General features: G+C 46.6%; 1 protein-coding gene across 3 annotated transcripts in view; it reads left to right on the top strand.

Moving 5' to 3' along the window:
- Positions 1-844: 844 nt before the first annotated feature.
- The window catches only part of COL5A3 (collagen type V alpha 3 chain), a 125,305-nt gene continuing 112,195 nt past the window's right edge, over positions 845-13,954 (top strand). For all 3 annotated transcript variants that reach the window (XM_028721183.2, XM_028721182.2, XM_028721181.2), the window contains exon 1: positions 845-994. In XM_028721183.2, the coding sequence (XP_028577016.2) occupies positions 922-994 (73 nt within the window). In that variant the 5' untranslated portion in view covers positions 845-921. The remainder of the gene's footprint in view (positions 995-13,954) is intronic.

The following is a 13,954-nucleotide window of genomic DNA, read 5'->3' as shown; positions in this document are numbered from 1 at the left end:
CAGGCCCCATAACAGCACAGGCTCCCTGACTAGAAAACTGCCTGATGCTGCAAATCCTCCTGCTGGCATCTCCTTCTGGGTGCCCCATCCTGAGGGAACAGAATAAGGAGGAGAGGGCTGCATTGCATAGCTCTCATTCCCCAGCTTCCCTGGCCCTGCGTCCTAACATGCCTGGGCTCCCAGGGGCTTTTCTAGCCTTCTCCATCTGCAAGTTGAATGCTGCCACTTGCACCTCCACCAGTATCCCACCCCCACCCCCAATAAAGGCATTCAACTTTACCACCTCCACTACCCTGACCTGGAAGAAGCAGGCGCGCACACTGCGAGTGTTCCTGTTTCTGGGCGCTCATTCTAAGTGGAAATGCAAGCACTGCTAGGGGAGTGACGCGCCCTTTGCTGGCCTCCGGTCCTCGCAAATGCCCAACCTGACACCCTCTAGAGCCAGCCTGACCTCCCTGTACATAGCCTCAATCTGAACACCACCCAGCTGCAGTATGGAAATCCAATAAAGGATACTAATAATAAAGTGGGAATTATCAGGTGTGTGTGTGCTGAGTGAAGGGGCATTTGTATGTGCGTGTGAGAGAGAGACAGGCAGAGGCAGAGGCAGCGTTAACATGCTGTTCCTGCTGAGTACCCTGAGGAAAGTCAGGGCGCGCTCCCTTCCCCGCTCTGGGGCAGCCCGCTCCTCAACTCTTAGCCGCCCGTGGGAGCGCGCTGCGTCCGGCTCAGGGAAGCCCCTTCGCGTCCCCTCCCGCCGGGCGGCCGGGGCGCCTGCCGGGCGCGATCGGGGGCGGGCGCGGGGCGGGGCCGGCGCGTCTCTCCCGCCCCTCTTTGGCCGCGGCGCTGCCTGCGCGCCTCCCCGCGGAGTCTGCGAGCGGAGCAGGGAAGCGCCCTGTGCGATCCCGGCGCCGAGCGAGGATGGCACAGCTGGCGAGGCGCCTGATCTGCTTGCTGGCTCTCCTGTGGCGCGGACTTCCCCGGACGGGGGCAGGTAAGGGGCGCCGGGCGCTAGAGGGAGGCTAAGCGGGAGGGCGTCTGGGCTGCGGTCCGGGGGCCTCTTACGCGCAGCGCCGAGCGCGCGTCGGACAACGCGATCTAAACGAGCCGGACCGAAGTGGCCCCTCCAGCTCCGTATTGTCCACCCAGGCAGCCAGCAGCTCTCCCCGGGGTTTCAGGCAAGGCACGTTCCCAGCCCGCTGCGGAGAAGCCGGGCACTGAACGCGGCACGTCCTGCGTGGAAAACAGGCGCTCATCCACGGAGCCCCTTCAGTTTGAAGAATGGACGTGCCATTTAAAAGAATGGCTTCCAGCAACGCCTTGGGGCAGCCCAGGTTTCTGAGGGCTGCCTGTGCCAGTTCGTTTGTCACACTGTTTGAGTGTGATAGCTCAAGCTGAGAGCAGGAGACACGTCATTTCAGGGTCCTGGGTTCGAGCCCCACACTGGATTCCTGCATTGCAGGGGGTGGACTAGATGACCCTCGTGGTCCCTCCCTTCCAACTCTACGATATATTATTCTATTATCTCCCTATTCCATGGCGCCTCCTTCCACCCCATCACCAGCCACCTGTTCCACAGGTGAGCCAGCAGAGAGCCCTGCGCCGTTTGAGGGGTTCCCGCAGGCATGTGAGGATGTGTGGATTTTAGGAATTCACAGGCATCGGAGACCCAGGACACCTCCCTCCGAAAATCCATGCAGGGGGAAACGTCTCGGAGTAAAGCAGAAGCCCCCCCCCCTCCCTCGCCCCACCGAGATGACGGAGGGACCACAGCGAGGGCCATTTATCCCGCGCACATTCACTTCGGGAGAGTCCTCTGTCGAGGGAGGTTTATCTCCGTCTTGTTTTGGCTGGTGCAAAGGAGGGAGGCGCCACCTGCCAGTATGAATCCAATTCCTACCTCAGTGTTTGCGTCCCTTTCCAAGGGTCAATGCACATAATCCCAGGGCGCACCCAGGGTGCTTGCCCACAGTATGATGATGGTAAATATTTATATATCACTTTTTAGTGTTCAAAGTATTCAGTTAGAAAATTTGGTTGGTTAAAAAAGAAAATACAATTTGACTTTAAAGGTGCCACAATTAATAGGGCTAGTGTTTTTTTAATGAACACATTATCATTTTTAGTACAAGTGCTTATGAATGCCTCTTCTAAGATGCTGCCTGATGCTGGCATGTGCATTTGTGTCTAAATACAAAGAAAGTGATTCTTGCTTCAGAAACTATCCACATGTTAATACATACAAATATAATTGATGGATTAACCAACCTTAATTTAACATAATGCATACTATTGATTGATTAAAATGTATTTAATAGAGTTGCAGTCCTAATGTTATCCCATCATTGTGGACCTCCAGACCTTCTCGGTAGTAACATATACTTAAAATACCTTGATCCCAAACACTCATTTAGCATTTTGAGCCTACAGAGCATGCTGCATCCACTGCTCCAAAAAACAGCATCCCTCAAAATATTTTCTTTTTGTGCTTCTGCAAACAGTGTGGTTCTCTCAAGCCTGTTGCTAGCATGGATGGCACTGGTGTGGACCAGCACATTGTGAACAGATCATTATTAGTACATACAGATGGTGCCTGCAACAAACTGTTGCAGTTGTGAAGTGCTCGTGCTCATCATTCCAGCCATTTCCATATAAATCGGATCACTTTCCCAAGGCCACACCTTAAGCTTCATTGTGTTAGGCTACATTGTTCTTATGCAATTCATGCTTAAAATATGACTTGTAGCACCTAGAATGCATACTTTAAAATATATGTTGGTACACATGCATGCCATGGAGAACTTTTGCAGCTATCATGCAAATGGCTGCAGGATTGTATTGGATATAGCAAGGTCCATAAATTTAAAGTTGCTCAGAATACAGGGGGCAGGTTATAAAATGAGACTTGTTAAATACCTTAAAATATCTTGTTAAATGTCTTCACCACTTGTGTTAAGTTTGGTAGTTTTAGATTCTGGACTTAATGGTTTTCTGTGGGCTATGTGTGTGGGCAGGTGGGGTGGGATTTCCTTTTAGATGATGCAGTAAGTCAGCCCTGCTGTGTTTGGGGGTGGGGCGAGTACGGCCCTGGACTTCTGCCCCCAACTAAGTTCTGCCCTGATCTTCAATTGCCCCCAGTTTGTTTGTTGGTTCCATTTAAATTGCTGGTGTTAATCTGTAAAGACCCACACAGCCGAGGACTGAGGTTGTTCTCCTGCATGAACCAGCCTGTTTGCTGTGTTCACCGTCTAAGTCCCTGCTCTCTGCGTATCCCTGCCTTGGGGAGTGAGGCAGGTAGTTGCCAACTGCAGGATATTTCCTCTTGTGAAATTCCTTCCTTGGAGGTATTAGGCTGGTTGCTTACTCTTCTTTCTATTAGCATCAACTTAAAATATATTTTGATTGCATGGTGTTTGGTGGGTGATTGCATAGAAATTGTGTCCCTGCCCTATTATTTCTACCTGTTGCATAGTTCTGCTCTCTATCTATCTATCATCTATCTATCTATCTATCCATCTATCTCTCTATATCCATCTATCTCTCTATCTCTCTATCTTTCTATCTATCTAATCTATCTTTGTTATTTAAGGCCAGCCTTATGTGTATGTTTATAAAAATGTGTTATATTTCCCCCCAAATTGCATTTCTTAATTCTTATGTCAGCTGCCATGAAGATTGCTGTGTAGAAAAGGTGAGGGGTGAGAAGTGTTTGTTAATGAAATGAAATAATAAGCAGGAATCTATGAACCACAGAACCACCAGTGTTCCTAAGGTCTTACTTATAGATGGGCTGGAGGAAGAAGGCTTGCAAGGGAGATTGGATGGGGCTCCAGGGTGTGTGGGGCAAGCTGTGCAGTTTGCCTTTCTCACAGCCACCCATGAAGATGAATAACACAGACAGGCACCCACAGCGAGGGGCTTAGATAAACACTGTGCAGCAAAGTACACACTCTTGTATCTACCCTGCGTAGAAGGCGACCCTCACACACAAAGAGATGGGCAAATACAGATGGGAAATGGACACATTTGAATAATGTTCTCTCTGTATCTCTCTCACACACATGCACACACAAATATTCAAGTGTACATTTCTTGATATTTATTTACTTACTTATTTTCATTGCTTATTTAGAACAACTATGCTATGCTCACATTGTTTTTGCACCAGTTTCTCATAGAAAAGGAATTTTATGGCATCTGCTTACCCCAGTGTAAGTAGCTATCTAAGGAGACCTACCTTACAAACTATGCTTGTTAGTTTGTTTAGATCAGGGGTAGGGTACCTTGTTGGCCATAGATCTTTATCTCCCCACCAGCTCCTGTGGGCCAACTCACCTGTCAAAGTTGACTTGTGGGGGAAGGGATCTACTTCATCAGCATGTACCCCACAGGGAGCTCTCTGGCAAAGTGGCATCCAATAGGACTGAACCCTGCCCTTCACCCATCAGCTGATTGCACCCTGTGGTTTGGGGAAAATGATCTTGTGGACCAACTTGGACCCTCTGGTGTCCCAAATTGTCCCACGGACTGGAGGTTCCCCACCCCTTGTTTAAATTTATACTCTGCCCTTTAGATACACCATTGTCATTATGCCTTAAGTAACATAGCCACTCTATAAAGACAGTATCCATATAAAGCAGATAAACAAAACTTTAAAAACCTGTTTGGGGTGAAGAATATTGTTCTCTGGCAGCCTTGCTGTGGAGAACATTCCAAAACTTGGGGGGGGGGGAGGGTGTTGTCACCACTGAAAAGGCCCTTTTCTTGGTAGCCACCCACCACACCTCAGATGACATGGTAAGCTGGAAAAGGGCTTCTGAGTTTGGACAGGCACTGGTGGAGTCTGGCCACTTCCACATACTGTGACCCCTTGAAGAGCTTTGAAAGTTAGGAGCAGCCCTTGAAACTGGGCTCAGAAATGCAGCAGAAGTCAGTGCAGCTGAAAAAGCTCCACCACAAAGTGCTTGTCGTGCCTCTAGCAGTCTAGCAGTCTAGCATCTGTATTCTGAAGCAGTCTAGCATCTGTATTCTGAACTATTGTAATATTCATTCAGGTAGTAAATGTAAAACACTTTGAAAACAGAGCCTTTGTGCAAATGCTAAGTGTTATTCCTGGCGTGAAACAAGTAGCAGCAGTACCGTCTAGAAAACAGGTTTGCTGCAACCTGTGCTGATTTTGCACAAGGCTTGATATGACACCTGCAGGGATCAGAATGGGGATCTATGCAATCTTGTAAATTGCAAGATACCTCTAGGTATACAAACACTAAGCAATGCAAAAGAAAAAAGAAGGAAATCTTGGGCAAGGCCAAGGGCAAGGTGGTAGTTTTTACATAACAGCCTTCTGTGACTAGAAGTGCATGCAAGCTTTTGAGCAAGATCTTGAATGAGCAAAGGTGGCTTGTGCAGCTCAGAAGCTTATTGTACCCTTGTGCCAAACTGCTGTGGCAAATACAAAAAAAGTTCTTTTCACCCACACATGGATGCAGGAACATGTTTCAGGCTACTTTTGTGTGGCCTGTTCTGGAAGGGCTGGTGTGTTTCACCACGGGATGCCTGGTGCTGAGCGAGTCCCTGTTGGTTCAGATCAGAAGAATCTTTAGTTGCATCAGCCACTAGCCATAGCAATAAAATAAAATACAATGAACCAAAGATACAGATAAAGGCTTAGCTATACAAAATACATTCTAGAGGTTTTCATCAATACCTGTAATCAAGTAATATATCTTAGTCTAATTGCCCCTGCTAAAATTTTTCCATTTTTTGCTGTCACTTGGTGATCTTGATCTGCCTGAAGAAAAGGCTCTGTTGGTTCTGCACTTGCCTTCATTGATGCTGAGTGGTGAAAACAAAGCCTGTCCAGTGAGCGTAACTGAGCATGCTCAGAGAAGACAAAATGGCAGTGATCCACCAAATGATGATCTTTTACTGCTTTTAGGATGGGGCTGGATTTTTACTGCATCAGCAGTAAAATTCAAAGCTTAACGATCACTCCATGTGGGATGTAGCACATGACACAAGTTTCTGCCTTGTCCATGCAAACTGCCAAGATAGCTTGTGGTGCCATAGAGAAATTGATGTTTACAAAGAGGTGTAGACTCCTTTGTGGCCTTGGCAAGGAACTGTTTCAGTGCCCCCCTCAAAAAAAAATATCACTTTACTGTGACCCAATAATTCTCTCTCTCTCCAACAAGTGAGTGCATATACATATTTTAAAAGTACAGGTAAAGGACCCCTGGATGGTTAAGTCCAGTCAAAGGCAACTCTGGGGTTGCAGCGCTCATCTCACTTTCAGGCCGAGGGAGCCGGCATTTGTCCACAGACAGTTTTCTGGGTCATGTGGCCAGCATGACTAAACTGCTACTGGTGCACAGAGGACCGTGACGAGTGCCAGGGCACAGAAACACCATTTACCTTCCTGCCACAGCAGTACCTATTTGTCTACTTGCACTGGCATGCTTTCAAACTGCTAGGTTGGCAGGAGCTGGGACAGAGCAATGGGAGCTCACCCCATCACAGGGATTTGCACTGCCAACCTTCCGATTGGCAAGCCCAAGAGGCTCAGTGGTTTAGACCCAGCACCACCCGTGCCACTGTTCAGAGCATGCACACACTGACCTGCATCCCCCGCCACTCAGGCACTGATGTATGTGACATCGGATGTCTGTCTGTGCAGTGAGTATTAAACAAACAGTCTCTCATTCATGTCGCAGATGTCTGGAAATGCAGCAAAGAGCCGGCAAATGCGTTTGATCACCCTCATGGCCATTGTTGATGCTCGGTAGTGTTAACATCATCATGTCAAACATTTGCTAGGGGAATGCAAGATACTCCTGGCCCCTTGAGCAAGTTCTGACAGGGGTCTAGGACAACTACAGAAGAGAAGAAAAGACTGATAGTATGAGATCTTGATGCTTTATAATGGCTTGGCAGCTGGACCCAGAGCTGGACAAAACAGCTCTATTCTCTTTAACCAGAACTGAATGAGGGCATCAAAAGCAGAAAGGCCCAAGACATTTGAGCCCAAGAAACATCTACAGCTTCATTCCAAGCTCGTCTGAGACTTGTTTAGACATGATGGAGAAAAAATGAGAGGCCTTTCAGGCAGATGAGCTCAGCGTCTGCACCTGAAGTGCCACAGGGATTGAGGGATGGCTCTAGATGACAGTTGCCAGGAGATGTGCTTTGTCTGCATGCATGTAGCAACAAGCTTGCGGGCATCAAATAGTGGACAAGAGCAGAGATAGATAGTCATACGTGCTTGGTCTCTGTGTGATTTGGATGAATGTATCTCTTTTTGTCAATTACCATTGGATTTCCACCAAACATATAATCACTGAGGACTGATGCTGCTTATTCCACGTCCTTCTAATTTCCACTGTCTCAAGCGCTATATATAGGAACATTTTGCAGAGCACTGGCAGTGCTGCCAGGACTTTTAATCAAGGAATGATAGAGCAGGAAGGGACCTTGAGATCATCTTGTTCAGGGCACACTGTGTGGTGCCCTCCAGATGTTGCTGGACTGCAACTCCCATCCATCCCAGCCTGCATGCCCAGTGGTCAGGGGGGTGTCAGTTGTAGTCCAGCCACATCTGGAAGGCCCACAGGCTCCCCTTCCCTGTCTTGTCTCACCCAACCTCAGTCTCACTGTGCATGTGTCTCTCACAAACCACATGTTCAGGCAGGGGAGTTATCCTTGTTCTGTGGGCCAGCAGTGCAAGTATGTGAGGGTGGGAGAAAGGGAGGGCTATCACTATGCCTAAAAGTCTATCATAGTTCAAAATAGTAGCCCTAATAACAGGGAGCACTTCTATGACAAGGCATTTTGTATCCCATTATCAAAACTTCAGTTTTTCTAGAACCTGCCCACTTTTATTTAAAAAGCAAAGGAAAAAATAATGATGGTCTGATGTTACTCAAACTCACTGATCTGCACACACAAATTGGCACTGGAAAAGCAATGTTTGTTCCACTTCAACACTCATGCCATAGTGACTCATGGGAATAAATCATCTGGAAGCCCTCTAATGATTATACATGGAGATTGATGCAGGATACAGCATCCTGAGAATGTTTGGTTTTGAGTTTTAAAAAGCATAAGTTTCTAGCTCTTGTGATTGCAGAGAAGAACATGAAAATAAATAGGCAGTCAAGAAGTGCAGGTGGAGGAAACTGGGAAGGGCTTTTAAAGAGAGAAAGTGGCGCATAATGGCTAAAAGACTGAGCTGTGAAACAGGAAGACCCAGTTCATATTTTGCCTCTGCCATGGACTTGTTTGGTTTTGTAACATGGGAACAGTAATGCTGACCTACCTTAAAAAAATAAAATTATTTATACTTTTCAAATATGTACATTTCACTGATTTTACAATCATTTTGACATTTTAAAACTTGACTTCCTTCCCCCTCTTTCTGCGATTCCTTAAATTTATTTTTAACATCTTCTGCATATCCAAATTAACTTAACTTACTCATTTATTTATCTCATACACACACACACTTATGTAGCTGCAGGTTATTACAATAATCCTGCCAATGTTTATATCTGTTTACAATTGATCTGTAAATATTAAATAAACCATTTCCATTCTTTTATAAAAAGTTTGTTATCTTGATTTCTTATTCTTTCACCATTTCTGCATATTCCATAAGTTTTTGCATCCATTCTTCCTTTGCTGGGACTTCTTCTTTCCAGCTGTGGCCAAAAATGCCCAGTAACGCTGACCTACCTTAGTGCTATGACCTGCCTTACAGAGTTGGTGTAAAGACCACATTTTGTGATTGTGAGGAACACTCTGAAAATGGAATATTGCTGTTAATGTTGTTGTTTCTACAGGGAAGGGGAGAGATTCTTTATTCAATTGTTCAACATGCATTTCACCTTTGCAAGATTGCCAGACCAGCAGAGTATCTGGCTTAGATTTTAGCATCCAGACAGGCTCAGCTTCTAAAACACACAGGAGTTATTTCAGTTCTGGTGTTTGCTGATACCACAAGCTAGATCTGAGCTGAGTGGGGTTTTTGGTGGGACTTAAATTTGCTCAGCATCTCTTGGTTCTTCCTTGGTGATTACTGTCTTACTGGTCCTACAGTTCACCTCTCCCCATTTTTCATAACTCTCCAACCTACATTTGGCCCATTCCCCCCCACAAATTCTAGTTTTGAAATGCAGAGAAAGCCTAAATGATTTCTGTATTGCTATCCCAAAGCATATAACTCCCCCCCCCCCGTGTGTACACAGAGACACACACACACACACACATACATATACCTCTATAGGCTGTATCGAATGCTAGGCCTACTCAGAGTCCTCACTGAAATTAACGGGCCTAAATTAGTCATGTTAATTAATTTCAGTGAGTTTACTCTCAGTAGGATTAGTAATGGCTGCAATCTTATCTATCTATCTGGAAGCAGGCTGCATAATTTATTCCAAATCACCCAACATGTGTCTTCTTGTTGCAGAATTTCATTTTGTTTTTTATTTAAAAATCTTTGTTTGTTTTGATTCATTGTATACAAAGTTATGGTTGAGAACAAGGGCTGGGGCAAATACCTTGGAGTCAAGAATGTACACAGCTGCTTGCATTCTGTTCTTTGGCCTCATTCCTGGACAGCTAATACTCAAAAGCATGCAGTTTCAACCACAACTTTCTCTGAAAGGGGGTCAACAGGACATCAGGTCATATAATGTAGCCTGCACAGGATGCCACACAGGATTGCAAGTACTGCTGCCTGCCAGATATGTCCCAGTATGGCAAGACTTAAGGTGACATTGGTGGCTGCAAATGCCAGTACTGTTGTTGTTTAGTCGTGTCCAGTACTAAGGTCTGCCAAAACTAGGCCATCTCAGCTGAATGTAAGAAGCTATCTTCTACCTTAGTCAAACTGCTGGCCCATCTCGTTCAAAATTGTCTAGACTGCCTAATAGTGGCTCTCCTGAGTTTTCAGATGGGAGTCTTTCCCAGCCCCTTACCTGGTGATGTTTGAACCTGGGACCTTCTGCATGCAAAGCAGGTGCTCCAGCCCCAGCCCCATAACTCTATGATTTCCCCACAATCATAATCGTAGAACTAAGAGAATGACACGCAGCCTGGGCTTCCAATACTAAACTGAAACCAGCACTAAGCTGAATGTTAAGAACTAAGACAGTGGTCTTGCTCCGCACCCCAGTATCTCTATGTGTTTCTGGCACTGGCGTGTCCAACACCAGATATACGTTAATTGTTGCTAGCCACTCTTGGCAGTGGGTTTCAATTGGCAGTCACAGGGCCAAAGGATCGCAGAGATGGATGAAAGGATTGAAAATTATGTGCTAGCTGGCCACACAGGGCTCTTCTAACCTCTATTGTGTGGGGGAGAGAAAGGCATGGATAGACATGTGTTTATATGGAACAGTGCTTCATAAACTGTTGTCCACTGCAATCAAATATTCTGCTTTTCTTGTACTGGGCAGAGTGTTGCATTTTCCAGCTATATAACAGACACATGGGGGTAATCTTGAGAGGCTTCCAAACAAAAACTTCACTGCTTCATTTGCCTTTTCTAAGTGTAACTCAGTGCATCAATATGCTCATGTGGCTGGGATGAAGTGTGCCTATAGCTTGTGAGTGCCTATAGCTTTCCACTGCAGTGCCATGACTGAAAAGGCATGTTTCAAAAGGCAAGCTGTAAAATATTAAGAGGTATCGTATGTGTTTCCTTGTGGCTTTTGTCTCTTCTCCCCTACTGATGCTTCCTCACTATTGAAATGTAGATTGTAAGCTCCTTGGGGATGGGGGCCTATCTGTTTTAGCTTCTGAAACCCTCAGTTGTCATGTATATTGGAAGTTCATGATGGATATAATTTGCTGCTGCTGCTGCTGTTATTAACTATCACCACCACCATGCAGTTTCTTTATTTTGAAAATGTGTGTGCTGCCCTTCAGTAAAAACCCTCAGGGCAACATATAATAAAAACCAGTAGAAATACAGAGCATCACAGAAATGAAATAGGAGAAGCAGCAAGAGAAACGAAATAAAATTTAGCAGAATGGACAAAATCATACCCAAGACTAGCTTATACCACTTGCTGAAATGCATGTAATTCTGGGAAATGTTCAGTGTTGTGGTATATCAAACATTCTGTTAGTGCAAGCATTTCTGCTTGTCAGATAAAATGACCCCCCTCCTGCTCTGGGGGTTCTTCTGCGCCCTACTGAGCCAATTTCATGGGGCATTGGGGCTCATGGGGGAAGGAGAGTGGGGAAAGCCCCTTTGCATAAGCAGAAGTCCTTGCACATGGCTTCCTGCCCATTCCATTTTTACTATTAATAATAACATGGTGGGAAAATACCTGTTCAGGTTCCTGATAATGGCACTTGCTGCTGCTTAGAACAGATGACAAGATGGACCTCCTACTGCTGACTTGGACCTTGACTTTCCACTCATACATTTGTACTCACCAGGACAACGTTCATTTTCTCTGCAGTGGTGGTTGATTCTCTAATCCAAAAGTCACCAGCTTTCCCCTTCATATTCTCCCAGAACAGTTTGTTATCATTGCTTTATACTGGAGGGTTTTATCTGTTTAGACAGTACGGATAAGTTAATGTTTTTTGTATTTGGCTTCTGAGGAAACTGGAATATTTTCTAGTTCTGTTATGAGGTGAATGATTCTGTGTTTGGCGAGACTCTGTGTTGTGTTTTGCACATCTCTCTGCATTGGGGTGCCTGTTTGTGCAGTTGTTCCAGGCAGCCACTGCAGACAAATTGGCTTCTTGCTGGTTCTGAGTCAGCTTTCCACCTGCTTCTAATATTAGGATGGTTCCCATGGGCTGCACCACTTATTGTTCAGCACCATGGACAGGTCACCCGGGAGGTCACCTGTGCTCAGGGAAGGAGATTCAATAACATGCAGCAGCAGTAGGTGGTGCTTACAGGTTTGACATCATTGGCTCGGGGGTTGCCCTGGAATTTATCTTCTTTTACTGCTGGGAATGGAAAATCCAGATTTTGGCAGGTTGTGTAGATGAGCCAATGGGGACATACGCCCAGCTGTGAACATCTGGCAGGCAAGGGCTCTGGCTGGAGCTCCATGGCCCATGTATCCGGTGGAGGAAGACTTGGCTGGCCTGTTTCCTTTTCCATATTTTTTCCTCCAGTGGAGCTGTTGCTGCCTGAGCTGGTAACTTGTCAGTGTACCTAGCAGCCCCCGAAGCTGAGCCAGGGACACTCATTATCTGGGGCCAGGGATGGTCCCTAGGCCTCTTTCATTTAATCAGTGTTGAAAAGCTTCTGCGTGCTGAAAATTAGCACCATTTTATGTCTGTTGCATGCCCCCCCCCCGATGTTTATGTATTTGCTCCTCTCCTGTTGCTGGATCCTTCATCACACTAGGAATGCTTGGATAACGGAATCATCCTCATTGGTACTCCTCTACCCGAGGGGTCTGCAGTAGCACAATTTCTGTGGTCCCAGGAATCTATAGCTCCTGACTTCTGCAGGGACCATCACCAGGCAATCCTGCTACTTTGCTAAGTAATGGAAGTAGCCAGACACACAGGGGAGCTTTCCCCTCTCTCCTTTCCTGTGGCTCCCTCTGAGGCTTATAAGCCACCAGGAGGGTCTGGAACCTTGTAGCATCTCTCCAGCCCTGCCCTTCCTTACCTGGCTGAACAGCTTTCTTGTGAGCAAACAGCTGATCTAACAGCTTCCTCCTCCTATTCTTTACACCTATATCCCAAGTGATTCTATCATCAGCACATTATAGGATCTAGCTATAAAGGTAAAGGGACCCCTGACCATTAGGTCCAGTTGTGACCGACTCTGGGGTTGCAGTGCTCATCTTGCTTTATTGGCCGATGGAGCCAGCGTACAGCTTCTGGGTCATGTGGCCAGCATGACTAAGCTGCTTCTGGCGAACCAGAGCAGCACACGGAAATGCCGTTTTACCTTCCCGCTGGAGTGGTACCTATTTATCTACTTGCACTTTAACATGCTTTCGAACTGCTAGGTTGGCAGGTAAGCAATGGGAGCTTACCCCATCACGGGGATTTGAACCGCCGACCTTCTGATCGGCAAGTCCTAGGCTCTGTGGTTTAACCCACAGCGCCACCCTAACTACTAGTGATACCTGAATTGGACTCACGTCTCTGCATACTCCACTCTGTAGCTTATAATAATAATAATAATAATAATTTATTATTTATACCCCGCCCATCTGGCTGGGCTTCCCCAGCCACTCTGGGCGGCTTCCATAAAAACCAAAAATACAATAAAATATCACATGTTAAAAACTTCCCTGAACAGGGCTGCCTTAAGATGTCTCTTGAATGTCAGGTAGTTATTTATCACTTTGACATCTGCTGGAAGGGCGTTCCACAGGGTGGGCGCCACTACCGAGAAGGCCCTCTGCCTGGTTCCCTGTAGCTTTGCTTCTCGCAATGAGGGAACCGCCAGAAGGCCCTCGGCGCTGGATCTCAGCGTCCGGGCAGAATGATGGGGGTGGAGACGCTCCTTCAGGTATACTGGACCGAGGCCGTTTAGGGCTTTAAAGGTCAGCACCAACACTTTGAATTGTGCTCGGAAACGTACTGGGAGCCAATGCAAGTCTTTCAAGACCGGTGTTATATGGTCTCGGCGGCCGCTCCCAGTCACCAGTCTAGCTGCCGCATTCTGGATTAGTTGTAGTTTCCGAGTCACCTTCAAAGGTAGCCCCACGTAGAGTGCATTGCAGTAGTCCAAGCGGGAGATAACCAGAGCATGTACCACTCTGGCGAGACAGTCCGCAGGCAGATAGGGTCTCAGCCTACGTACCAGATGGAGCTGGTAAACAGCTGCCCTGGACACGGATTTGACCTGTGCCTCCATGGACAGCTGTGAGTCCAAAATGACTCCCAGGCTGCGCACCTGGTCCTTCAGGGGCACAGTTACCCCATTCAGGACCAGGGAATCCTCCACACCTGCCCGCCT

Source organism: Podarcis muralis, chromosome 2 (genome assembly GCF_964188315.1).
Source record: "Podarcis muralis chromosome 2, rPodMur119.hap1.1, whole genome shotgun sequence".
NCBI classification, from domain to species: domain Eukaryota; kingdom Metazoa; phylum Chordata; class Lepidosauria; order Squamata; family Lacertidae; genus Podarcis; species Podarcis muralis.
Note: the sequence above shows the minus strand (reverse complement) of the source record. Positions and strands in the feature narration are given on the sequence as shown.